We start from the raw sequence: 27751 nt of genomic DNA on the forward strand, positions 1-27751 counted from the left end.
CAACAACCCTTTAATTCCTAACCCCCAAAAGACCGGCAACGAACTTGCAACGCCTGATTGCTTACCATCAGGTTATGGAGCCGTCTGATCGTGTACCCGCTTAAAAAATAAAAAAGAAAAGCTTCAAATATGCACCTCTACCTATCCCTAAATCGTATTAACAATATTACACTTTTATTGTAACTTTCGTGAGACATACTAAATTAATTATTATGTTATCGGCTTACTCACGTAACTGTTTGATGAGGAACTTGACTAGTTTCTAGTAGCAGCGCGACAATCGCCGCGTCGTGTGTCGTGGAATGCTGCTCATGAATATAAGTCTCTAGCATGGCTTGAAACTAGTCGAGTTCCTCGTTAAACAGTTACGTAAGCCGATAACATAACACAATACACTCGATTAATCGGCTCCCGGTTATACGGATTCGCGATTATCCGGACTACCGACTCATTATATTAAAATTACCTACAAGTCGAATTTATGCAACGTAACGTACATGTATATATGTATGTAATCTAAGAAGATGTATCTCATAATAATTATTAATAAACATTGATTTTCATTTATTTCCGCGTCTGTCTGAATATCATGTCAGAAATCGTCGTAAAAATAACATTTGCATTCATCCCTCTAGAACTGCATTGTTGCACAAAAGCATAATATGTTTGGGTCCTAAAGTTTATAATAAAATACCTAAATCCATACAAGTGCTAAATTTAAATTTGTTTAAAACTAAACTTAAAAAATTGTTATTCAAGAAATGTTATTATAGCTTAGAAGATTTTTTAAATGATAACCTAGATTTTTAATTATTGATATTTTTTTAATAGTTTTGTAATATAATTTAATAATATAATAATTCTTATTAATTTCTAACTTTGTTGTTTATGATTACATTGCCATATATTGTGATAACTTATTGTTAGATTATCTTCCATTGTTTTGTTTATTTAAGTTTAATAATTTTATATAATTCTTTGTATGATTAAGAATTAAAATTACAAATATTTGCACGCCTAGACGGCATAACATGTAGCTCATACCTATTGTACCACCATTGCATGTATTTCCTATGTGTAATATCACTCATGTTAATGCAAATAAAAATATCTTTATCTTTATCTTTATCTTTATCTTTATATATGTTTGTTGTTTTTAATAAATACATAATATCGTATGTACAACATAATATGTATGCATAAAAATTCGCTTTTCTTCGTAAATTCGATTATCCGGATTTTCGTTTATCCGAATGCCTAACGACAATAATTAGTCCGCTTAATGGAGTTTCTACTGCAATTAAATATCACACTTCCTTTCCAGTACATAGCCTCATTTGACGAGGAAGGTGAACACACTCCAGGCTGGAGACGGGTAGGACCTGAGGGTCTGGTGAACCTGGAGAAGGTGTACCGGACACAAGCCGTGATGGATCACATAGCCAGCTTCCACCAGCACCATTATGCGCTAGCGAGGAGCAATGCGCCCATTTTCGGTGATTTCCTAAGGTGATATTTTTTGGTTAAAATTTTGTTTGTTGAAATTTGTGATTGGTGAAGTGTGATGTGGAATCAGTATTGATATTATGTTTTGTCATCATTTTGATTATTGAATGTGTAAGTTTTTAAACTGAAATGGTCACTAACACTAACATTAGAACTTGAGACGGGATATTTACCATGTTTATTTATGTCTATGAGTTATTGATATTGAATATAACACAATTAAAAAAAATACACAATTACCTCCTACGTCTGTCAGTTGGACAAACAGCTACTGCGCAACGCATTGTAGGTTCGAGTAACAAAAGGAATAGTATTTTGGGTCTTTCCCAAACATTTCAATAAAAAAAATATATATATATAAAAGATACTTTTTGGTCTCCAATGATAATTCGGTCCGGAGCTGCGGACTGCCTAGCGGATTGCCGGGACTCCGGTTCGAAAATCAGAAGTAGGAACGGGGTAGTTTTTAGTCAGTAAGAGTCTGACACTCCCTCTCGCCTAGAAGTCATTGGATGATTTATCCCCCTCAAAAAAAGGACCTGCGCCAAAAAATCTAAAAACAGAAAAATCACACCCACCCAATATTTCACCACTATCACAGCCTAACTCCAATTTCTGTCCCTCAGAGCAGCAATGCTAACGTGCGAGGAGCCAGTCTTCTCCCACTCCTCATCCAAAACGAACGGAGACTTCGAGAATGAGGCCCTATACGAGCTGGAAGGTACAGGGTACTGTCCTGTCCAGCCTCTGCCACATGACCATGGAGTCACCATGTTCCCACTGGCACCACAGAATGGGGAGCGGATGGATCGACATATTTTGCAGGTGGGTTTTATATGTTTCTTTAATTATAATAACTATCGATGCTTTACTCTGTTGATCTAGACACACGGCAGTGTGTCCGCCAAGTTCGAGCAAAAAACCGACACACCGGCCGTGGGTTATATTACACGAACCATTTCGGGCCAAGTTCGACCCACCTATAACTCAAAATCTATTTTATCTACGCATATGAAATTTCTAGTATCTGTCGAGATCTACTTACTTATCTAAAATACAAAATTTCATTAATGTACCTATTGTAGGTCTTGAGATATTGACGTCAGAAAATCGCTATTTTTACTATACACTCACTGACTGACTCACTCACTCATCAAAAACCTAGACCACTTCCAATGGTCGTATTGACTTGAAATTTGGCATGGAGGTAGGTCTTTAGGTCAAGGTAAAGGAAAAAATCTGAAAATGGCCAAGTGTGAGTCGGTTTTAAAAATAATGAAGGTGTAAATTCATACCCCTAAGGAACTAAAACAAAAAAATATCTATATCTTCCAATGGTCGTACCGACCTAAAATTCGTTACGAAGGTTTGTATTTAGTCAAAGTAAAGTAAAATAAGAAAAAAAGAAAATAAACCTTACAAAAATAAATGAAATCCCACCCAAAACATAAATGTGAAAGGCTGCCAAGTTCGATAATATTGGAATGCTTCGCCTATAAAAGAAGTGAGATCTAAATAAGTACCAAGTTCCATACACAGACCTCAGTTAAAAATGATATAACTTGGCAAGTTTTAATAGAAAATTTTATACTTGACTCATTGCGTTTAGTAGGTTTATAACAAAGTGTGTGAAAACTTGCCAACTTGTTATATCATTTTTAACGGAGGTCTGTGTATGGAACTTGGTACTTATTTAGATCTCACTTCTTTTATAGGCGAAGCATTCCAATATTATCGAACTTGGCAGCCTTTCACATTTATGTTTTGGGTGGGATTTTATTTACGTGAGTAAACCGTGATTTTCAGTTAACACACACGCCGTAGTTTACGGCCGAAAATAGAGATGATCCCAAACAACAGGTGTGAAATTATAGGTTTGTAAACGCATCCACAAAAAAATATGTAGAAAGTACTAAAATAATGATTAATACTGATGTCGTGGTGGCCCGGAGGTTTAAGACGCTCGCTTCTCATGCATGAGAGTGTGGGTTCGAAACCTACCAACGCCAAGTACCAATGTGACTTTTTCCGAGTTATATGTACTTTCTAAGATTATTTAGATACCACTGATAAACGGTGAAGGAAAACATTGTGAGGAAACCTGGACTTATAATTTCTAATTATAAGTTTAGAATCGCCAACCCGCATTGAGCAAGCGTGGTGATTAATGCTCAAACGTTCTCCGTGTGAGAAGAGGCCTTTGGTCAGCAGTGGCCACTTATAGGCTGATGATGTGCTGAAAAAGTAATAAATAATGCTAAAACACCCTGAATTTCAGATAATGCACCACGGTACAGCGTGTGTAGTGACAGAAGCGGAGTGGGGGGGCACGCTAGCTCAGCTGCGGCTGGAGCGCGCGTGCGCACTGCTCGCCTGGTGCAGGACTGCGCATCAACCGCATGCGCAACATGGTAAGTGGTTCAAATAGAAGAATGTATATTATATTTGCGTTAGTGGGGGAGAGCCATGCTTCGGCACTGCTGGGCCGGCTCGACCAGAGTGATACCAGGGCCTCGCAGAAAACCAACGTGAAACAACGCTTGTGTTGTGTTTTGTTATGTAAGTGCGGTTACTGGAGGCCCAATTATCTTCTCAATCTTCCCAATCCCCGATTCCTCAACAGCCCTTAAATTCCTAACACCCAAAAGGCCGGCAACGCACTTGTAACGCCTCTGGTGTTTCAATTATCCATGGTTGCTTACCATCAGGTGATACGTCTGCTCGTTTGCCAGCTTGTACCATAGAAAAATATGTTCATGTATTCTGCCTACAACTATCGAGTCTTTTCACGCATGGTCGTCGGTTAAGGGTACTTTCAATTTGGCCCTTCTTTAATATATCGCCAATCTGGTTGCTACATGTCCGTCTACCGACGGCCCCATTCATATCCGCCTTGTATACTTCTTTCGTAAATCTGCTTTATCCTTTCTACATGTCCAAACCATCGTAACATTCCCTTTTCAATCCTTGTCACTACATCGTCTTTCAGGCCACACCTTTCTCTAATAACACTATTTTCATGTTCTACTTTACTAAATATTAAAGGCTTTCAAACTATTTTTTATATTTTTCAGGAGAAACCCCATCTGAGAACATGACACAGCCTGAAGTGAGTCTATCGTACAATCCTGAAGAAGTCATACCACTGAAATACACGGCGAATTTAGCACATGAAAATGAAGCCGGAATCGTGGGCGAAGAAGGGTGAGATTATTAGTTTAATTTGAATTTTTCATAAGGCCTCAAGATACAAAATATTAACATTTGGGTAGACAGTACAAACGCTTTTGAGCAAATGAGGCCCAGAGGTTTAAGACGCTCGCTTCTCATGTATCAGGGCGCAGGTTCGAAACCTACCAACGACAAGTACTAATGTGACTTTTTCCGAGTTATACGTACTTTCTAAGATTATTTAGACATCACTGACAAACGGTGAATAGCACGTATCTTTCCGTATAAAAAAAATCTTAGTTGAATTCGTTTCCACCAGTGCTAAGCTGCAGTATACCAATGAATATGATTGGTGGAAGCCAAACGCATTTACAGCGACGTAGCATAGCACATCTCTGGTGGAAAAGCACTCTTACAGTTGTAAATATGAACCGTATAAGTTTTTAAACTGACAGGCACACTATATCGCCGCTTCCCATGGACACTTGAAACACCAGAGGTGTTACAAGTGCGTCCGGCTTAATGGGGGTTAGGAATTTAAGGGTTGTTGTTCGGGAATCGGGGATCGGAAAGATTGGAATTGGGCCTCCTTTAATTTACTCCGAATATTTACCATGTTTATTTAAGTCTAAATACGTATAATCTCTTTTATTTCAGCTTCATAGACCTTCAATGTGTAAAAGACATGCGGCTTGGTGGTAAGCTGTTGGAGCCGCGTGATGTGGCTGAGCTGACGGCGTGTGCCCGGAGACACGGCCTGGAGACCTGTTCCCATGGACCCCACATCATCTCGTTGGTCTACGGAAGGACGCTGAGTGATAACCGGACAGTACATTTTGTTTTGCCCGCTTATTCTTATAGGTGAGTTAAGAAACTTTAGGTTAGAACAATTCGTATCGTATCATGACTTTTATACCCGGAGGGGTAGGCAGAGGTGCGCATCACGGCACGAAATGCCGCTATACAATGTACAACCTCTTTTCATCATTTGTGTTTAATCCCATGTAATAGGGGGTGAGCCTATTGCCATATTACAGTCAATTCCAGACTTCGTGAAATTTTCGAAACAACGAAAAAAAACCCAGTTATGCTTTGCCCGACCCGGAAATCGAACTTGCCCGGCAGTCGCACTTGCGACCACTCGTCCAACGAGGCAGTCTCAAAAAACTTATTCTAATATAAACTTCGAATGCACGATTAGCGCAGTGAGTGGGTAATTAGCTACTGCGCAATATGTCATGGATTCTATTACCACTTGCATCCATACTTCTTTTGTTTAGTACGTGAAATTAAAACTGACAACCAAGGGTGAAAATTTTAGTTAAAATAATAAAAAATATTATATTTTGTTAAATTTTTCCAAAAATCCATCTCTAAGAATTCGAATCGGATCAACGAACACATCTTAACCAATCTATCCAATACAAATTATTTACATAACCAAAAAAAGTACACACTACATCTGCTTATAGTCGGGAGATACTGATTGCAAATTAAAATAACAAATAAAAAACATAGCCAATACCAAAAAAGCACAAAACACAATTTTCACCTAACACTTCAACCCTCTTTCTTCCAGAGTATGGGCAGTAGGCCTCCACTCCGTGATCAGAGCGCTCATGAGCCAAGCTAAGCTAGCAGACAGGAGTCTGGCTTGGCTGAAGAACAAATACACTGCCTTGTACTATGAAGATGGGTGCTGCTGTGAGCCCTTAGTCTCTGATGCTATAAGAGTAAGTATAAAAATTAAGTATGTGTATTGTGTAACAGTTAGTATAATCTATACTAATATTATAAAGCTGAAGAGTTTGTTTGTTTGAACGGGCTAATCTCCAGAACTACTTACTGGTCTGAATTGAATTATTATTTTTGTGTTGGTTAGTCCATTTATCGAGGAAGGCTATAGGCTATAAAACATTACGCTATGATCAATAGGAGCCGAGCAGTAGCTAGTAATATATATATTTGTGTAGAGACTCATCGACCCCACAGTCAAACCATTGCAACGGTTTTGTGGAACTTAGTTTATGAGCTTCTTACCTGTATGGAAGTAGAATAAATAATAAAAAATTAAGTGTGGGAGAGCCATGCTTCGGCACGAATGGGCCGGCTCGACCGGATTGATACCACGGCCGAGCAGAAAACCGACGTGAAACAACGCTTGCGTTGTGTGAGTGAGGTTACCGGAGGCCCAATTACCCCCTTCCTAATCTTCCCAATCCTCGATTCCCCAACAACCCTTAAATTCCTAACACCCAAAAGGCCGGCAACGCACTTGTAACGCCTCTCGTGTTTCGGGTGTCTATATGCGGCGGCGATTGCTTACCATCAGGTGATCCGTTTGCTCGTTTATCGGCTTATACCATAAAAAAAATTAAGATAACTATGATACATATTATTTATACTATGAAGAGAGACAAGCACTATAAATATTTTTATTGTAACTGTCGTGAGACATACTAAATTAGTTATTATGTTATCGGTTTACTCCCGTAACTGTTTGACGAGGAAGTCGACTAGACGTGGCGATTATTGCGCTGCTACTGAGTACATGCAGTAGCAGCGTGACATTGTGTGTTGCGGAATGCTGCTCATGAATATGAGCGAAATCGCTCGAAACTAGTCGAGTTCCTCGTCAAACAATTACGTGAGTAAGCCGATAACATAATAATTAACTATATATCTTATTTATATCTATCTTTCTCATCCTCAGGTCTTTGGAGGTAGAGAATCAACGTGTGGCAGCTCGTCCCACTCCACTCCAGTTAAAGGAACCTACACTGACTCTCACTCTGACTCCCTCAGAGGATCCGGGATCAAGTTTAAGGTAAGTTACGTTTTGGGATCACCCTATTTGCTTTTGGTCACTAAGTCGCCTCGTAGTTATGGGTACTTTTCCTCCAGAGATGTGCTATGTAGTTGTGGTACGAAGATGTAATAGCTAAGCTGTGAAACTATGTGACCGTTTCCACTGACACTAAGCGATATGCATCTTACATATGCATCTTACACGCATAGCTGTGCGTGTAAGATGCACCGCCGCAAAATAGCTGTGCGAGAAAGATGCGCAGCCTAATTATGCGATGTATCGATAGTAGAAAAGCCAGTATGAGTAAATAAAATATGATAAGTTGCGTGCTATGGATTTGTGCTATATTCATAGCACGCATGTTTTCACATAAAATGCATAGCTTAGCTGAGCCCATTTCCACCAGTATTATGCTATGTGTACCAATGAATATGGTGGAAGCCAAATGCATCCACAGCAACGTAGCATAGTACATTTCTGGTTAAAAAGCACCCTAAGCTAAACGATGATGATGTGGCCAATGATGGAACACGCCTGCTACTTTTATCTAAAAAAAATCTTTAAAGGATCATATCACATAAATTATAATTATTTAAAATTGTACAGAAATGTTTAACCTTAAATATCAAATGTCCGTAATTTTCATAATTTCATTCCGGATTGAGAAGCCACATCAGATTTTTTAAATCTGATTTTAGTTAATAGTGTTATCCACAATAATCTGTTTTATATTTTCATACGCTTTTCTCAAATTTTTCCAGAAAAACAAATCCACATCGGAACTGAAGACTAGTTCACCAAAGAGTTTCGTGTCCACTCACACATCGGGGACGAGGAGCGAAGATGAGGTCATACAGGGATCTCCTAGACACAGGTAACTAAAGCATATAGTACATTGTTAGAAAAACATAAAAACTTAAAACTCCTCATAGAAACTTACCTAATCTAACAATATAATATACCGTGTACAGTATGGAGATCACTCATATGACTTAAATGAAACTACAAGTATTATTAGTCCACAGAAGCATAATACAACTAAATATTTGAACGAAAACCGAAAAAAAAAAAATTTAAACAAAATAAAATAAATACGTAATTTAATCATTCAAGTATTAAATTCTGTCTAGTAGCTTCACATTTTTTGTCCAAAGAAGAGCTGTAATGTTGTAGGTTGTCTAGGAATGTTACGGACATGCGGCGCGGCTGTTATAATGCCGTATTTGTAAATAGTGTTCAAATTAGCTCAAAGAGAATAATGCACTTTTTGGTTTACCTACTGAGCCTATTTCGTAAAATACACTTTTTGACTTAACTACTAGACCTATTTTACTCATGTTTCGTATATCGGCAGCCAAGATGATAACAAATATGTGGTTTAAATTAAGTCATAAGAGGTTTCCCCATACGATAAATAAATAGATTTTATTCTCTTAAGAGATAGACTCTCTAGGCAGTCCGCAACTCCGGGTTTTATAGCCCAAATTACCGCCACTAGACAGCTAAGGCAATTGACTGATAGTAACTATGAAAAATAAAATATATTTATTCCATCCCCAGTTCCTATTCATCATCGATGAGCCACCACCACTCCTACGGACCTCGACACAGCAGTCTGACAGCTGCAGCTACCAGCATCATGGCTGGTTCTCCTAATAGGAGCAGGTGAGGGACCTTCACTTTCGAATTTACGACGGCATTGATAAAAATATTTGATTTCGAACTTCTTAACTTTTAGAAAAATGTATTTCTTAAATAATAGCACTTTATGATTATGAAAAAATATTTATGATTGCAATAGTAATTTTTAATTTCAAACAAATTTAAAATACTTTTTGTGTGGTCGAAGTACAAAGGTACCTACTACATATTCTTATTGGAATAAAGTTGCTTCCTGTAGACCTGTGGCAGGAAAAGTAATTATAACTTAATGACACAATGGGTAATAAAATACAAAAAAGCAACATAATAATATAATAGACTTAAAACTAAACAGAATAATATATATTTATGAATAAATAATTATTTTTTAAAATACACCTAATTGAAATGAAAATTTCAACAATACTATTAATAAAAGTATCTCTAACTTAATATATTTATCAAAAATATTGATTTCACTAAATACTTTGACCTTGATCCCTGTCATTTCGACCTTCACTTTAATTCGGATGACCTTGACTTCTGACATAATGACCTTATAGAAGGGGGCGTGACCTAGTTACCCGTCATACTGACCTTTCAATATGTAAATATTTTGAATTTTTTTTTTTAGAAAACATCTGCCTTTTGTTTTGACTTAATGCTTTCAAATAACGTTAACGTTTTTTTTATGTCGATTTTTTTTATTTGTGACTAATAACTTAAAATCGTCACAATACATTTTTCATATTGATGGTGTAAATAAAAAATAAATATTTTTATCAATTATAGATTTTTATAATTTTACGTCCGGGAGAGCCATGACTTCGGCACGAATGGGCCTACTCGAACGGCCAGTGATACCACGGCGTGATACACGTGCCGAAGCATGACTCTCTCACACTTAATAAAACATACGAGTAGTTATTAATATAGTTAAATAACTATAATTATAGGATAGCATCTAGATATAATAAATTTTTGGTCCAAAATAGAAAGTCCTTATAGAATCATATTTAAGTTTGTGACTGACAATTTCGATTTTTGATTAAATAGGACAATTTATATGCTTTCATGATTTCCAAACTTATGATGTATATTGTTTCAGTTTAAGAAGACTGGAAACCAGCGAACGATTTTGGGAGAACCTGAAACATTTGAGAACAGGCTCCGTGGGGTACGACACGCAACTGGACTTCATGGACCTAACATATAACCCATAAAGTACATCTGTGTGCGCAGACACAAGTTTACAGCTGATCTCCGTGCACCTCAATAATTATGTACTTGTTTCAGTTTAAGAAGACTGGAAACCAGCGAACGATTTTGGGAGAACCTGAAACATTTGAGAACAGGCTCCGTGGGGTACGACACGCAACTGGACTTCATGGACTTTGTCACGCTTTTCAGGAGTTTCAGGTAGACTTTTTAATTTATAAAAATAAGTCGAGTTTTCCTTCCTGACGCTATAACTCCAGAACGCACGAACCGATTTCCACGGTTTTGTATTCGTTGGAAAGGTCTCGGGCTCCGTGAGGTTTATAGCAAAGAAAATTCAGGAAAAAATTCAAGGAAACAGCAGAAAAATAGGGTAAATCATTGGAGGCGAAACGGAGTTCGCCGGGTTTGCTAGTTATACATATAAAAATAAGTCGGGTTTTCCTTCCTGACGCTATAACTCCAGAACTCACGAACTGATTTCCATGGTTTTGCATTCATTGGAAAGGTCTTGGGTTCTGTGAGGTTTATAGCAAGAAAATTTAAGAGAAAAGCAGAAAAATGGATAATCATTGATGGCGAAACGGAGTTCCCCGGGTAGTACTAGTACAGTATACAGATAACCCAAACGATTTAAATGAAACTACAAGTAGAACTCGTCCACAGAAGCATAATACAACTAAATATTTCAACGAAAACCGAAAAAAAATAGAAATTAACCAAGTATTAAATTCTGTGGGATTAGCTTCACGTTCCTTAACCACAGAACGGACAACACCAGAGGCGTATAAGTGCGTCACCGGCCTTTTTGGGGGTTAGAAATTTAAGGGATGTTGGGAAATCAGGAATTGGGTAGATTGGAAAGGGGCGTAATTGGGCCTCAGGTAACCTCTCTTATAGAACGAAACACAACACAAGCGTTGTTTAACGTCGGTTTCCTGTGACGCCGTGATATCACTCCGGTCGAGCCGGCCAATTCGTTCCGAAGCTTCGCTCTCCCACACATGACCTCTTTCTCGAGAGTCTACCTTGGTAAATAAATATTATTTGTCCTCAGTTTGGTGATGCGATCGGAGCTTCGCGACATTTTCGACCAATTAGCTGTCCCGAGGAATCGATCGTCATTATTCGGAGCCGAGAAAAGCCGAAGTTCACCCGAATTGTTTCGAAGTCGAGGCATTTTTAGAACAGGTGGGAATTTTTATTGAAAGTAAACTCTATGTTAGTGATATTAAGGTGTTCTTTTCAATGTGATTGACTGGATGGTGGACTCGGTGGCTGGGCTAAGTTGCCGTGCACCAGGTAGTCGATTCCCGCACGGAGCAACTCTTTGTGTGATCTACGATTTGTTGCTTCGGGTCTGGATGTCATGTGTATGTGAAATTGTATGTTTGTAAACGCACCCACAACACAGGAGAAAAGCACAGTGTAAGGCAACGTTTAAAAAAAAACTTTAATGCCTATTACCATCAAATCCCGCACGGATCAACTCTTTGTGTGATCCATATATTATTTCAGATCCACCCATGACACAGGAGAAGCCCAGTGTGGGGCAACGTTTAATATATACTTTAATGCCTATTGCCATCAAATCCCGCACGGATCAACTCTTTATGTGATCCATAATATATTATCCATATATTATTATTTCGGGTCTTGATATCATGTGTATGTGAAATTGTATGTATGTAAACGAACCCACAATACAGGAGAACAGTCTTACAATGTTGAAATTTAAAATATTTATCTTTTTTTTCCTCAGGTCTCCTAACAAGAAATGGATCTTTAGACTTAGAGCCACCCAGTGACAAAGTGGGTAGGAAGAAAGCATTCGACCTGCTTGCTGCGGCAGCGTTACCGGGTGAGACAAATATTTTGAGTATTTTATTCTAGTAAAAATGCTATAGTCCCAATTTTGTGTAGGATGCACAGAAATATTTATTTTATTATATTATGATATATAATTATGTATATCTATGGTACGATGCATGAAGCAAGAATAAAGAGGCGATGCCATAATTTAATTGTGCACTGTGACAAATAAATCGGACCTGTCCAACGATATTATAAGTTAAAAGGTACCTATATATAGGTTATAAGCGCTCAGAAAGTAGCACATTACAATCTCGACATTTTTATAGTACAAGACTGCATGATGGAAAATAGAAAATAAAAAGGGGCGTGGATTGTAACGTCCTGCGCTCCCGGTAAAGTGTTACACATTATGTTAAAGGGAAATCACGTTATGACATCTCCCCTTTGCATTTGCTTTATGATCCATCCTGGATCATGAAGTCGTGTGACACTTAACACAGCTTAAAAAAGAACTAACTTATTTTGAAGGCTAACTAAAATAAGGAAACGTAAGATAAATACCTAATAATAGTATTATTTTATTATAACAGGCGCCTGTCCGGACGTAAGCGGGCGAGTACTATCTCTGCCTACCCTGGGCAAGTTCTGCGAGACGAGGCAGAACGAGATCAAGACTGAACAGCAATTAAGAGATATTATACAGGTAAGATAATAATATTACCGTCGACATAATCATCACCAGCCAGAAAACGTCCACGTTGAGACGAAGATGTTTTTTAAGGGTAAAAAAATCATCCAATGACTTCTCCCACCTTGGGTAAAGCGAGAGGGAGTGTCAGTACTCTTACTGAATAAAAACCATCTCATTACGCGCCGGAGCCTACGCGCAATCCCTAATCCCCTAATCCCTCATCTCTAAAAGACTGGCAATGCACTATGGACCGTATCGATTGCTTACCATCAGGTGATCAATCAGCTCGTTTACCGGCTTATACCATAAAAATGACATGTAGTGGATGCCCAGAGTCAACCATCGGATTGATACAGTGGACATTGATATTGTATCTTTTTAATCTAAGCAGATATTTTTAAATTGTTTTTATTTTTGTTTTAGCGTCATGAACCAGATCCTGGGCTACGAGCAGACAACTGTCTGTCGTTTGAAGGATTTGTCAGGTTTTTGACGGACAAAGACAACTACGCCTTCGTGCCTGAACAGATGAGAGCGAATTTTTTATCGTAAGTTATTTTTTAAAAGTCAATAAGTCATGAGTCGAAAGTAAACGTCGGAATGTCGACAGCTAAAAAGCTAGTATTTAATAGACCCGTCAAAACTCCCAAGTCAAAATCATAAAGTCAAATCTTAGCCAATAACTCAACAGTCAAAAGTCAAATTCAAAGTCAAAGACAAAGTCAAAAGTCAAGGTCAAAATTCCGAAGTCAATAGCGTAAATCCAATTCTAAACTCAAAGTCAATGTCAAAACTCAAAAGCTACGTCAAAGTTAAAAGTCAAAGTCAGTCAAAAGACAAAAGCCAAAAACTCAAAACCTAAACCACTCCAATCATTCACAGAAAATCATCGACATCATCAGAAGAGGAAGAAGTACACAAGTCCATATCCAAAGATATGACGGGTCCACTGTCGCAGTACTACATCGCTAGCAGCCACAACACCTACCTGACCGGCCACCAATTGAAGGGAGAGTCGTCTGTCGAGTTGTATAGTCAGGTCAGTCAATAGTCCCTAACTTTTGTAGTCAAGTTCTTTTTTTACGGTATTGGGTGCGAGCAAAGTGTATGGAGGCGATAGAATAAACGATGGCAGCACATGCTCCGGCAGAAATGTAAACTAAAAGGGGCTCAGTAAAACTTCAGCGTTGTCAATTCATTACAAGACCACTATCCAAGAATACCATAAGATAAGTGTGGGAGAGCCATGCTTAGGCACGAATGGGCCGGCTCGACCGGAGTGATACCACGGCCTCACAGAATACCGACGTGAAACAACGCTTGCGTTGTGTGAGTGAGGTTACCGGAGGCCCAATTCCCGCCTTCCCAATCTTCCCAATCCCCGATTCCCGAACAACAACCCATAAATTCCTAACCCCTAAAAAGCTGGCAATGCACTTGTAACGCCTCTGGTGTTTCAAGTGTCCATGGGCGAAGGCGATTGCTTACCATCAGGTGAAGGTAAGACGTCTGCTCGTTTACCGGAGTTTGGTTTGTGTTTCATAAAAAAAAAAAACTAAAAATAATAATAAATAAAAAAATTATCTGGTCTACTAGATCTAGCTGGTTTGTCATACGGTAATTTCGAATTTTCACTTATAAAATTTCTCTTCTTACTGCTCAAAACCGTTTTTATAATAACACATATATAGTTTTAAGCAAATATATATAAAATACTATTTAATTTCTTTGCACATATTTTCTATTTACTTATTTTATAAAAAAATAATAATAAGCACTTGATATTATTTGACATACCTAGTTCCCCTTTAGTTATTACAAGTGGCGCTGCTATCGTGCACGTTCCTAATAGGGGGCAAACGAGCAAACGGATCACCTGAAGTTAAGCGATTAGCACAACCCATGGCCACCAGAGGAGACACAGGTACGTTGCCAGCCTTTTAAAAAGGAATACGCTCTTTTCTTGAAGGTTTGAAGGTCGTATCGGTTCGGAAATACCGCAGACGACAGCTCATTCCACAGTTTTGCTGTGCGAGGCAGAAAGTTTCGTGAGAAGCGCACAGTTGTGGCCTGCCAACCATCTATATGATGGGGATGGAAGTGCTGTCGTGTAGGTCGATGGTGACAGCAGAAATGTATTATATTTTTAAATCATTTAGGTGAATATAAATAAATCACAATTTACATTGAAGACATTTAATATTTCAAGTTAAAATACGGATACAGAGTAATATTTCTTTTACTAAAATGCAATTATTGCTAACGAATACACTGATATAAGTTAAAAAACTATAGAATACTTAATATAATATGAAGTAACTATAATGCATTAGATAATGTTTACAACTTACTCATCTTACATTACGGGCTCCGGTCAAGCTCGAAATCAGTCGAGTATACTCGTAAATGGTATAAGCAAGCCGCGTGAAAATTATTTTAGTTTCTATTGAATATAATATTGATTACATAGAGTACAGCTATTTTCTAGAAAAAGTGCGTAAACATACAGACAGACAATTAAGATTTTAAAAATGTTTATATGGATATACTTAGAGTAAGAATAATAATTATGTATATAGGGTGACTGGTAATTAGTGAACGATATTCAAACACGTGATTGTACTCATGATTACAAACAACTTTCCCGAAGAAACTTTTTTTGTATACTCATTAGTTTTATTTTTATCACAATAACAAAACAACTAAATTTCATTAGCACGCGCGCGTAAAGTTCCAAAATACCTAGTCTTCCGATAACGCGGGCGCGGGCGCCTCGCTGCTAACAGCTGATCATGCGAAAAGAGGCGCGCACGAAATTTTGTTGTTTTGTTATTGTGATAAAAATAAAAGTAATGATTATACAAAAAAAGTTTCTTTGGGAAAGTTGTTTGCAATCATGAGTACAATCACGTGTTTAAATATCGTTCACTAATTACCAGTCACTCTAAATACATAGTTTTACTAGAGAAACATCTTCAATACAATTTTTTATTACATAAAAATGTAACTTATGTTTATAATAATAGGGAAGATAATCAAATATTTCGATATCTTAAAATATTAGACATGTATTTCCAATTTTCATGAAACCAATTTTACTATTAATCAATCTTTTTGAAAATCCCTAATAAATATTTTTCCTATGTCGTAGGTGCGTTTACAAACATACAAGTTCACATACACATGACACCGAGACCCGAAACAACAATTTGTGGATCACACAAAGAGTTGCTCCGTGCGGGAATCGATACCGCTACACGTTGCGCGGCAGTCGGTTGCCCAGCCACCGCGCCAACCATGCAGTCATAAACTTTGCTACATCTGAGAATTGAACCCGAGACTCCCTGCTCGATAGTTGCACTTGTGACAAAAAATACCATGTCTAATACATAAGTATCTAACTAAATACATGTTTCATTTTCCATATTCCCTATATTTTAAAGTCTAAAGTCTTATGAATAATCGTCCACCATTTCCTGAGAAATGATTAGACAAATAAGTAGAATCTTATGTAGCGATGAATTGCGAAACCATTTGAAATTTTGATTGAAGCTTTTTACAGTTTATTTAACTGAATTTGATCTTTATTTCATTGACATAAGGGTTACAGTGATTTTCCACCAGAGATGTGCTATGTAGCTATGCTACGAAGATGTAATAGCTAAGCTGTGAAACTATGTGACCGTTTCCACTGATACTATGCTATGTAGCTGTGCGAGGAAGATGCGTATGCGATGTATCGATAGTAGGGAAGCCATTTATAGCACGCATCTTTCCATATAAAAAACATAGCTTAGCTACCAATGCTGAGTGCATTGGTGGTAACATTTTTAATGAATACTTTACTATTCCTTAGTAACCATTAATAGTTACTTTTGAAACGGTAACAAATAAAGAAATAAATAATGGTCTTTCGTCAGTAAAGGTGTTCATTCCAAACTGTATATCTGAAAGCCAAAACCCTCAATAACCCTTTACCCAACATCCAATTAAATAAACTGTTAAAAATGGCTATTTTAATGATATTTTCAAATGGTTTTATGTTTATTCATCATCGCTTTCATAAGATTCTACTGCCCAATGTTAATGAGTGTTTCTTCTGTACCAAAATCTTGCTCGGTAGTCATCGCTGCACGTCAAAAACGCCGGTGCAGTGCCCGAATGCACTATGAATCTGGAAAGGAATTGCTCGAATTGGTGATTTGTTGTTGCTTGGATCGGTGATTAATAATTACTTGAGTCAGTGATTAAAAATTGGTTTGATCGAAGATTAATTTATATTTTATTTATTTTTATTGGGCGTTATGTTTCTTCTTCTTTAATTTAAAGTTTCGATTTGATTTGAATTGGATATCAACTTATTCACACAAAAGTATTAATTATTTGGATTACCATTCAAATTTCTCGATACTAGTAAAAATTATGTTCAATACCAATAAACACTAACTGTCGTACTCAGAAACATTTAATATTTACTCAAACTGTTCCTTAGCAACGATTTTGTTTCGAAAACAATTACTAAGGACTGGGATAAGTAACCATTCAACGACTCTGAGTATGAACAGTAAATCAACGTTTACTCAAAATGGTGATTAACTCTAACAAATTGCTCAAACTGGTGATTAACTTTTAACACTCACCTGACAGCTCCGTTATGTCCCAGCGACATTAGTTGGCACCTACTGGCACTACGGGAGTGCCAAGTGCAGAGTGAAGTGGTGGCTTCATCAGGGAACATCACATAATCTTCAGTGTGATTAAATACTGCCTGAGCGTGGTGTTCTTGCTTACCTTGGGGATTAAAAATGAGAAATTAGTAAAAGGCGGTGATTATGCGAAACTTAATATTTTAAAATAAAAGGAGTGTTGTTTTATGGGAATACAAGAATAATATATTTAAAATCAAGTAGAATATCTGGTTTTTGAGGGTTGAAAATCATCCAATAACTTCTCCCGCTCACTCCCAGGAATGTCAGACTCTTACTGACTAAAAACCACCCCGTTCCTACTCCTGCTTTTCAGGCCGGAGCCCCGGTAGCCTACTAGGTAGTCCGCAGCTCCAGGATCAACTGGTGTAAAATTACCTACACAAACAGAGCAAACTTCGCCCATGCTATTTAAGTGTGGGAGAGCCATGCTTCGGCACGAATGGGCCGGCTCGACCGGAGTGATACCACGGCCTCACAGAAAACCGACGTGAAACAACGCTTGCGTTGTGTTTCGTTGTGTGAGTGAGGTTACCGGAGGCCCAATTCCCCCTTCCCAATCTTCCCCATCCCCATTCCCGAACAACAACCCTTAAATTCCTAACTCCCAAAAAGCCGGTAACGCACTTGAAAGCCTCTGGTGTTTCAAGTTTCCATGGGCGGCGGCGATTGCTGACCATCAGGTAATACGTCTGCTCGATTACTCGATATGTCTCATAAAAAAAAAGCTTCGGCCTGAGAGCCGTGCCTTTAATTCCTAACCCTCAAAAAGCCGGCAACGCACTTGTAACGCCTGTTGTTTAGAGTGTCCATGAGCGGCGACGATTGCTTACCATCAGATCGACACCAGCAATTTATACTACGCTAACTCAAAAAAGCGTACTTTACGTAATATTTGTAGGTACCTAGATACATACTTAAATAAAACAAAATTAGAAGAAGGTAAACAGTTTATTATAGGTAAGTACTTACTTATTAATTAACTATAAGAGATCAGATCAATAACAATTCGACTTCGAATAATTATAATTTCAAAACAACATTGCACTCGGAGAAAACAAAAACTTTCAATTGGTGAATATAAATCACATAAATTAAACAATATTATAAGTTGTAATTAAGTATTATGAACTCAAACATAATTACGTTTTAATCTAAATTGCACGAAATGTTGATAATTTTAGCAAAAAACAAAATCTTTCAGTTGGTAAATATAAATCACATAATAAGATTTTTTTTATTTAAACCTTTACAATCTTATATACCTTAAACTAACATATATTATATACGTCATATACAAAAACTTGTAAGTAAATAAAACTTAAATCTATGTTAGTATCACTTCCTATGCACTACGAACGTTAAAAACGAACATTAAGAACTCAAACATAATTAGATATATTTAAATGAAGCTTGCACTCAATATTGTTATTCTGAGAAAAATAAACTTCCAATTGATGAATATAAATCACATAATTTAAATAATAAGATGTAATTATTTAACAGTTTTTTTTTATTTTATTCTAGATAATTTTATCGTTATTTATATTTTTAGTCCAATTTTTTTTTTGCTTATATTACTTTTGAAATCAAATATCATGTTTTACACAGTATAAGGATTTCCATTGACTTTTACCCATCGCACTAGTGAATACTATTCATCTGGCGAATATACCTCTCTACCTCTTGCAGTCTTTTCTATTAAAGCAATGAACTGAGTCGCCCTCATTCTGAGTATATCCCTTTTCCATAAAATGGTGGCTAATCTTAATTTTAAACATTTTTGCAGCTAATAAATACATATAGTATACGATACGATTACGATAACGTACGTACATATATAACACATATACAAGAAAAAATTAAGCAGTCGGGACCCATTCTAGAAAGCCAGCCGTATGTGCCCTCACTAAGTCTTCATAACATTTAGAATGGGTCCCGACTGCTTAAATTTTTCTTGTATTAGTGTTTTTTCATTTTCATGTTATAAAGAAACGCAGTCGGGTTTTTTAGCTTTTTAAATTACCTTTTTTATTTGGTAAACGAAAGCCTATCTTCAAATTAGCATTAACTATATCTCTATACTGTCTTACTGTCTGTACTCTACAATTATAATTATTATCATCACACCACTCAACATACAATTTAAACATTTTCGAAAAAGATAGAGAACTATCTAAATATTTTTTACTCGTACGTTTTCTAACATAGCGAGACTCGATAGGGGTGAATGAATTAACGTGATCTAAGACACTCTGCTTCATTTCATTTGAAATTATACATCTATGGTTTTTATGTCTTCCTCTGTCATCAGTAACATCAGTAAAATCATTGATTTCTTGGTTTTTACGTATTGCAGTATAAACAAAATCTTTACTAATATCGAATGTATTCAAGAACATTGTCTTGCAAACTTTTTGTAATGTGATTCCATTGTCAGAATTTATGGGCAGATGATAATACAAAGTGTGTGATCGACGACTAGATTCATTGTCAACTTTAGTGGCAGTCTTTTTGCTTTTCTGTATCACATATTTGGCTATAAGTTCCCATTGTTTTGCGTGATCACCTGTACTCCAGAAGTTTTCGAACAGATTAACTCGAACCTCGTCGCTTATTTTATTATGGCATTGCAGACGACAATTCACACAGCTGTCTTTAATACTCCTTGCTGCTTTAGTCTTTCCTTTTGACGTTGTATACTCCAATCCTGTGTTACACAAACTTTTTCTCTTTCTAGTTATCCATTCACTTTCAAGTTCAATACCCACATCAGTCCTTTTTGATCTACGTTTTGTAATTTTTGGGGTCGAAACTGCATAATAGTCAATACATGGAGTAGATATTATCGATACTGAATCTGTATTTTCGAGGCCGTTATCCATAGGCGAATCAGGAAGACTTTCTTGGGCGGATGTATCGATTCCAGGTGTCAGTGTTCTATCTTCAGTCACGAATTCAGGATCATGAATTTCAGCAAGTAATGGCGACGATTCTAAAACAATAGGTATAATGTATTGAAATCATATTTCAATATTTTTATAAGGAACATGTACTTACAAAAAAAAATAGTCAACGTACCATTAATAAACTAATTAATACGTTAACACATAAGTATTTACTACGTAAAAGTCGCTAAGTCGTTCATTTTACAAACGAACAAGTATACACACGAACGCACTAAACTACGCTAACTATTAGAGTTAGCGTAGTGTTGCACGGACTTTGACCAAAGTACTATTAATAGAACTTATGACGGGATATTTACCATGTTTATTAATTTTGATGAGTTTCCAATATTTCGGCACTGTTGCAAGCGCCATGATCACGGATTAACTGGAGTAAATGCGGGTGGATGTTTACGAGACTTTGACCAAAGTGGCTCCAATTTTGAAAAAAACCTAGCGTATTACTATAAAACATATTTATACAATGTGATAGGGGTGGGACTTCTAACCCGTTAAGGCTGAGTACTACATCTAATTTTATCGACAAAAAAAAATATGGGGTGTTAAGCCCCCAATAGAAAATATTGAAAACTAGTGATTTTTTTCTCACCAAAACATTATCAAACATATGAAGCTATCGTTTGTCGTTTTTCTTTTGTTTCTACGACGCATATAACCTTTGATATCACATAAAGTATCAAGCGCGCTGTAATAGCCATAATTTTGAGGGGGAGGGGGTTCAACCCCCCATATTATTATTTTTTGTCGATAAAATTAGATGTAGTACTCAGCCTAACGGGTTAGAAGTCTCACCCCTATCACATTGTATACTTAACATACGTTAATAGTCCATAATAACACATAATACTAACCTCTGTCGATAGTATAAAGTAATACCTCAAAATTTTTATCAACACTAAATGTGTTGACTGCACGGTTGGCGCGGAGGCTGGGCAACTGGCTGCCGTGCAACGTGTTGCGGGTTCGATTCCCGCACGGAACAACTCTTTGTGTGATCCATAAATTGTTGTTCCGAGTCTGGGCATCATGTGTATGTGAACTTGTATGTTTGTAAACGCACCCACGACACAGGAGAAAATCCTAGTGTGGGGCAAAGTTTTTACAAAAAAAAAAAAAAAACAAAACACATTTTAAGCAATTTGGCATAAAAAAAACGTTTTTACCTAAACTTCGAGTTAGCGTAGTATAAATTGCTGGTGTCGAGATGATCCGTCTGCTCGTTTACCGACTTATACCAAAAAAATAACATTTTCAAAGTCAAAGTCAAAATTATTTATATCAATTAGACCAGGAAGGCACTTTTGAACGTCAAAGCGAATATAATAATATTAATAACGTCTGTCTGTCGGTCAGTCCTCTAGTTGCTCTATTTGCTCGTTCCAAAGTGTAGATTCCTATGGAGAAGAACGAGCAAGAAACTCCATAGGTTACTCTTTTTCAATCAGATTTTAAACTTTATAATATGTTACCTGTAGTTCCCGCGCCGGTGTATTGAATCAGACATCGGCTACTGGCAAGCTCCCAAAGCTTAATGGACGAATCCAATCCAGATGTCAATAAATACTGAAAATAAAACATAAAAAGCCCATTAATTATTATGTTATCGGCTTACTCACGTAACTGTTTGACGAGGAACTCGACTAGTTTCAAGTCATGTTAGAGGCTCATATTCATGAGCAGCATTCCGCGACACACGACACGGCGATTGTCGCGCTGATATTGAATAATTAATTAGACTGCACGGTTGGCGCGGTGGCTGGGCAATCGGCTGCCGCGCAACGTGTAGCGTGTAACTCTTTGTGTGATCCACAAATTATTGTTTCGGGTCTGGGTGTAATGATAAATGATATTTATTTCTGTAAATAGGTTATAAAATAACACTTTTACACGTCAATATTTCAAATAGCTAGATGAGGCCGGCATTTCCTATCGGACTACTCTGAGAAGAAATGCCGAAACAAACTCAGAAGTCATATAGTCTCTTTTAAAGTCCAAACACCAATGTGTATGTGAACTTGTATGTTTGTAAACGCACCCACGACACAGGAGAAAATTCTAGTGGAGTGTGCAGTCGGTTACCCAGCCAATGCGCCAACCGTGCAGTCATCATCATATTTGGTTTATAGCCATATAACCCACAGCACTGACTACAAACGTTAAAATAAATAAATAAAGAGACAATATTTTTTTATAAACTTTGCCCCACACTAGGATTGTCTCCTGTGTCGTGGGTGCGTTTACAAACATACAAGTTCACATACACATGACACTCAGACCCGAAACAACAATTTGTGGATCACACAAAGTGATCAGTGCAGTCGAAAAACGTTCCCATACCTTGCTATTCCTGGTAAAAGCGACGGAGCAGACCTCGGCGCCGTCGTGTGCATTGATGAACGTGTTGAAGCATCGGTTGGACACCGTGTCCCAAAGCTTCACGCAGCCGTCCGCGCTGCCGCTCGCGAAGTACTTGCCGTTCGGGGAGAATCTAAACGTGGGGAGATAAATTTTATTAATATAACTAGCAAACCCGGCAAACTCCGTTTCGCCACCAATGACTTTCCCTAATTTTCTTGTTTAGGGAACAGAGAGTAAAGTTCCCTAAGAAAAGGAGGATCCTCTGACCAAGCGCCTTAGTCTGCTATTACAATTGTGTCAGAATGGTCGATCACTGAGCAATGTTATACAACCTACATAGCTCCGTACTCTGTATAAAGTGGTTTACAAATACGCACGATGCGATGAAAACAATGGATATTGATTGTTTTCTTTGACGAAGCGACATAGACAGTTAAAGAGATAGCTACATTCATAACAAACTCATACTAAGAGTCTGACACTCCCTCTTGCCTCACCCAAGGCGTGAGAAGTAATTAGAGAATTCACCCCCCCCCCCTTCATAAAAAAAATACCGACGAGCATGCATAGAAACACTAATAACTATTGATAAAGCGAAAGAGGTATGTTAGATCAGTAGCAATTGGGGGTCCGTTTCTAATCAGGAAGACAGTAGGGGGGTAAGGCTGTTCTAAGCTACCCCACGGTTTTAAGTTAGTGTCTATATTTGTTAAGATAAATACCTATTATTGGAAGCAAGTATAACAGCTCACACATAGGACCCATTTAGTTTTAAGTCAAATTTCCGTGGTGCTTGGCGACTGGGCTTCTCCCAGTTGTGGAGTCTCTTTGTGCCTTAAGGCTTAAGTCATTCTGTCTCCTGCATTAAATTCACCGAGGGAAGTGGAAACTACCGTTTTCTTTTCTTCTCCTCTAATAATATCTTCTGATTTATTTCGTTGCGGGATCCAAGACAGTCATTCATGTCCCTGGGACGCGCCGGACTTCAGTGTTCCGGTGTTTTCATGGTTGTATCTACTGTAGATCCTGGCTTACAGGAGTTGCAGCGGTATGGGAGGTTGTGGCGGGCTTGTTCCATAAAAAAAGATAAATGGCGTTCCATTGTCTCCGCCTCAATATTTCCTCCCTTAAAAAAAGGAAATGTAATACTTACTGTATAGAATTAACTTGTCTAGTATGATGATGCGAAGGTATGGGGCACACGAAGCAGGCACTAGTGGTGACGTCATACAGCCGGATCACTGGTTGGGTGCTAGACGCTATTATGTGGTCGCCTAGAGGGTGGAACGCCACGCATAGCACTTGTTCTGCGTCCTGGGTGGAGGAGTATTTGTTATTAATGTATTTTAAAACTATAGTTAAATTCAAACATCATCAACAGCCTATAAGTGGCCACTGCTGACCAAAAGGCTCTTCTTACACGGAAAATGTTTCAGCATTAATCACCACGCTTGCTCAATGTGGGTTGGCGATATCATACTTATAATCAGAAATTAAGACCAGGTTTTCTCACAATGTTTTCCTTCACCATTTGTAAGGGGTGTGTAAATAATCTTAGAAAGTACATGTAACTCAGAAAACGTCACATTGGCACGTGCCGTTGGTAGGTTTCGAACCCGCACTCTCATGCATAATAACAAGCGGGCGAACATTTCCACTGATACTAAGCTATGAAGCTATACGAAGAAGATGCCATGCATAGCATGCATCGTTCCATACAAAAAACATAGCTTAACCGACACCGTTTCCACCAGTGCTAAGCTATGTGTACCAATGAATATGATTGGTGGAAGCCAAACATTTCCACAGCAACGTAGCATAGCACATCTCTGGTGGAAAATCACACTAATATAATGCAAATCTGTCTATTCCTGCGTAAATTAAAGTCAATATTTCATTAAATAAAATAGTTACTTACAGTGATAGATTTATAAGCCTTCTTAGCGGACGCCTTAGTGATGTCGAATAGTTTGATGCAACAGTCTCGGGAGGCGGACACCAGTATCTGTTCGCGAGGGTGGAAGTCCAGGGCTGTGATCTCGTCTGTGTGGTCGTATCTAGGGAAAGGGCAAAAAAATATATTATTATTATTTATACTGACTCGATGGTCGAGTGGTCGCAAGTGCGACTATAGTACGGTTTCCAGATTCAGACTGATCATTTCCTGGACAATTTTAGGGCCACGAACGGAATCTGAGTTTCAGTGTTCCATGCGAAACTAAACAAAACTGTTAAAGTAGGAATTACCGTACCTCAAATCATGCAGTGCGACTTGCGAGCACGTTACTACGTTTGGTTTGAGTTTTGCAGCCATAGTATCTCTCAGTATAGCAATAGGCTCCCCTATTACAAGGGACTTATAACACAAATGGTGAAAAGTGGTTGTACATTGTATAGCGGCATTACGTGCCGTAATGTGCACCTCTGCTTATCCCTTCGGGGATAAAAGGTGCGACGAATACTCACAATGTCCTGATGACAGGGTGTCCTTGCTGTTCCCTCCCTGGGTCCACTTCCTCAGGTGCTGACTTAGCCAACATACGTTCCACGTCCAGAATCTATGACAAACATAAAAAATTGTAAATTTTCGCCGAACCCCAGGCATAAATTTATAGCCTTTTTATTCGGACATGAAACAAATTATCTTAAGCTATCAGTGTGTTCTTCCTCCACTTCTGTGTGTCCGGCAAAGGCCTTTATTTTGAGGGGGAAAATTATCCAATATCTTCTGGCGCCTTGGCAAAACGAGAGGTCGTGTCAGACTCTTACTGACTAAAAACCACCCCGTTTCCTACTCCTGCTTTTCGAGCAGAAACCCCGATAACTCGCTAGGTAGTCCGCAAAGTCAATGCATTTATTTCAATTAATCCTTAATTAGGTACCTAATTTTGAGACATCAAATTGAATTGTCCTTCAGTGAAGCTAGGCTCGTTCCAAAGCATAGCTTTGAATACCGCAGCTCCGTAATACCTTAATAGAAGCATCGACAGATCCGGTAGCGACCAGCTGCCCACAAGCACTGAAGGCACCAGCTCTGCAAGCCATCTTATGTGACGTCACGTAGGCGGTCTCATAGGTAGCCGGCTCCGGGGCCAGGGATGAGGCGTCCATTTCATATTCCAAGTCTGGGGAGGGAGAGAAAAATAAGTGTGAAAGAAAAATTGCATAATACCGACAGTCGAAGGGCTACTAGACTCTTTTGATGACTTGGTATAAGCCTCTAATAAAACTAATAGCTGACACTTTTTTCTTTTTTTAAGGGGGGAATATCATCCAATAACTTTTCCCTCAATCATCGAATGACGGATCATACAAAGAGTTGCTTTGTGCAGGAATCGAACTTGCGACATGTTGCACAGCAGCCAGTTACCCAGCTACCACACCAACCATGCAATCAAGAAGTAATAACAAAAATCAAGAATAATGTTTACATTGAGTAGCAGATAAACTCATCATATTTTTTTTTACATTTAATGAACCGATGTTTGGCCGCTATCTCACCTAATGGTAAGTGATGATGCGGCCCACGATGGACATTATATGTCTACTCACCAAATCCAGTAGTTCCGAGCAGATGTTCAGCTCCACTGGAAGCTGCGAGCCTGTCCTTGCGGTCCGGCTCGTGTTGCAGACCCACCATCATTAGATTCAGGAGTCTAGGAGAAACATACATCATAATTAGCTATTTATTTTTATTTATTATCACATATATTTATTAAAAATTCTCTAAAAATATATTTTTAAACATTACTTATAAAATATAAAAACAAAATAACATTTAAAAAAATAAAAATAGGAGCCGACCAGTAGCAGGCGTATCGTCCAAGCTACCGGTGGTTAGGGCTTCAGAGACAGGAACCTCCTCACAATATATGCTGTTATTCATTATAATGTGTGAACATTCTTTCTGATTTGGTTACCATGAATGTGGTGAGTGTCACATTATTGGCCCAGAATCAGTAAGTTTGGGGGTGATTCACCCATTATTCCTATGCTTGACATTTCTCCAGTTGTGTCGGTCTGCCAACCCATTCGGGTTCTGAGACTAAGAGAACAGAGAGTACACCTATATTTACGCACACACTTGTGCACTATAAAATCTGCATAGTAAGCCAATCTAGTTAGACAGACTTGCCACTATTGTCGAAATTGATTGGAATTTAAGACTTACCGGTCACTGGGTGGACATGGCGGATCAGCATGAACTGCTGACGCCAAAGTTGCGGCAATAGGTTGGAATCCATCGTAGTACAATTGACTGCAAAAGAAAATAACAATGTATTTTTCTAAACTAAATTTAACCTAAATTAAACGTATTTAACCTATAAATTGTAACATATGGTGCTATTTTAACACTAGAATAAACAAGTTTAAAGATAAAAGTACAGTATTTATGATTATATGCTATTGTTTTGTAGTTACAGCAAAAATATTTGCATAGTAAATTTACGATGAACTAAGTTATAATAAACAACGAAAAATTAACATGAATTACCTTATTATCATGCGGTAAAGCAGCTCCCGATTCTTGACGACATTTCTAGTATCAATTTCTCCTGGTGTATCCTTCATTTTGTTTAGTTTTAAATCATTAAATGCTCAAACAACCGACAAACAAACAAACTCTTCCAGGTTAAGTTTGACAACACAGTGACATTTCTAAATCTTTTGTCTATGCCCAAAAGGTGTGGTTTGACTAAGCGATTTTAAGCAGCTATGTAAAAATCGACTAAAACCGGGCAAGAGCGCAGACAGACTAAAGTTCTTTACAGTAACTGAGTTTAGTTGAATGACCTTAGGTTTCAAAGGGAAGGGGAGTCCTAATCAATAATTGCGCGCATGCGTATAATCCCTTTACATTACGCTG

At 37.9% G+C, this 27751-nt stretch overlaps 2 protein-coding genes across 3 annotated transcripts in view; one reads left to right on the forward strand and one right to left on the reverse strand.

Moving 5' to 3' along the window:
* The window catches only part of LOC118278535 (1-phosphatidylinositol 4,5-bisphosphate phosphodiesterase epsilon-1), a 95778-nt gene that overhangs the window by 48307 nt on the left and 19720 nt on the right, over window positions 1–27751 (forward strand). Inside the window, exons 8-22 of the mRNA XM_050703398.1 lie at window positions 1325–1509; window positions 2133–2331; window positions 3785–3917; window positions 4581–4710; window positions 5335–5538; window positions 6257–6410; window positions 7391–7504; window positions 8248–8360; window positions 9047–9151; window positions 10424–10546; window positions 11403–11536; window positions 12108–12206; window positions 12751–12863; window positions 13275–13399; window positions 13734–13890. Of these exons, the coding sequence (XP_050559355.1) occupies window positions 1325–1509; window positions 2133–2331; window positions 3785–3917; window positions 4581–4710; window positions 5335–5538; window positions 6257–6410; window positions 7391–7504; window positions 8248–8360; window positions 9047–9151; window positions 10424–10546; window positions 11403–11536; window positions 12108–12206; window positions 12751–12863; window positions 13275–13399; window positions 13734–13890 (2088 nt within the window). The remainder of the gene's footprint in view (window positions 1–1324; window positions 1510–2132; window positions 2332–3784; window positions 3918–4580; window positions 4711–5334; window positions 5539–6256; window positions 6411–7390; window positions 7505–8247; window positions 8361–9046; window positions 9152–10423; window positions 10547–11402; window positions 11537–12107; window positions 12207–12750; window positions 12864–13274; window positions 13400–13733; window positions 13891–27751) is intronic.
* LOC118278537 (cleavage stimulation factor subunit 1) lies at window positions 16774–27634 on the reverse strand. 2 transcript variants are annotated; one of them, XM_050703526.1, is made up of 11 exons: window positions 27380–27611; window positions 27056–27142; window positions 26437–26540; window positions 25855–26009; window positions 25351–25442; window positions 24803–24941; window positions 24038–24198; window positions 22864–23014; window positions 21996–22089; window positions 17492–17642; window positions 16774–17025 (listed from the first exon to the last, which is right to left on the reverse strand). In XM_050703526.1, the coding sequence occupies exons 1-11, from the start codon at window positions 27454–27456 to the stop codon at window positions 16935–16937; spliced, it is 1302 nt and encodes a 433-aa protein (XP_050559483.1). In that variant the 5' UTR covers window positions 27457–27611; the 3' UTR covers window positions 16774–16934. The 2 variants fall into 2 exon arrangements, with proteins under 2 accessions (XP_050559483.1, XP_050559482.1); XM_050703525.1 differs by lacking the exons at window positions 16774–17025; window positions 17492–17642 and adding an exon at window positions 19529–20552 and having other exon boundaries at window positions 27380–27634.

This window comes from Spodoptera frugiperda, chromosome 24 (genome assembly GCF_023101765.2).
Source record: "Spodoptera frugiperda isolate SF20-4 chromosome 24, AGI-APGP_CSIRO_Sfru_2.0, whole genome shotgun sequence".
NCBI classification, from domain to species: Eukaryota; Metazoa; Arthropoda; class Insecta; order Lepidoptera; family Noctuidae; genus Spodoptera; species Spodoptera frugiperda.

Bases quoted from the DNA above. Each gene is read 5' to 3' on its own strand.
- LOC118278537 (XM_050703525.1), bottom strand. From the start codon at position 27,456: ATGAAGGATACACCAGGAGAAATTGATACTAGAAATGTCGTCAAGAAT. The intron at 27,143-27,379 runs GTAATTCATGTT...TTTCTTTTGCAG, and splicing joins CTTTACCGCATGATAATAAG to TCAATTGTACTACGATGGAT. The intron at 22,090-22,863 runs GTATGGGAACGT...TTTTATTTTCAG, and splicing joins CTTTTACCAGGAATAGCAAG to TATTTATTGACATCTGGATT.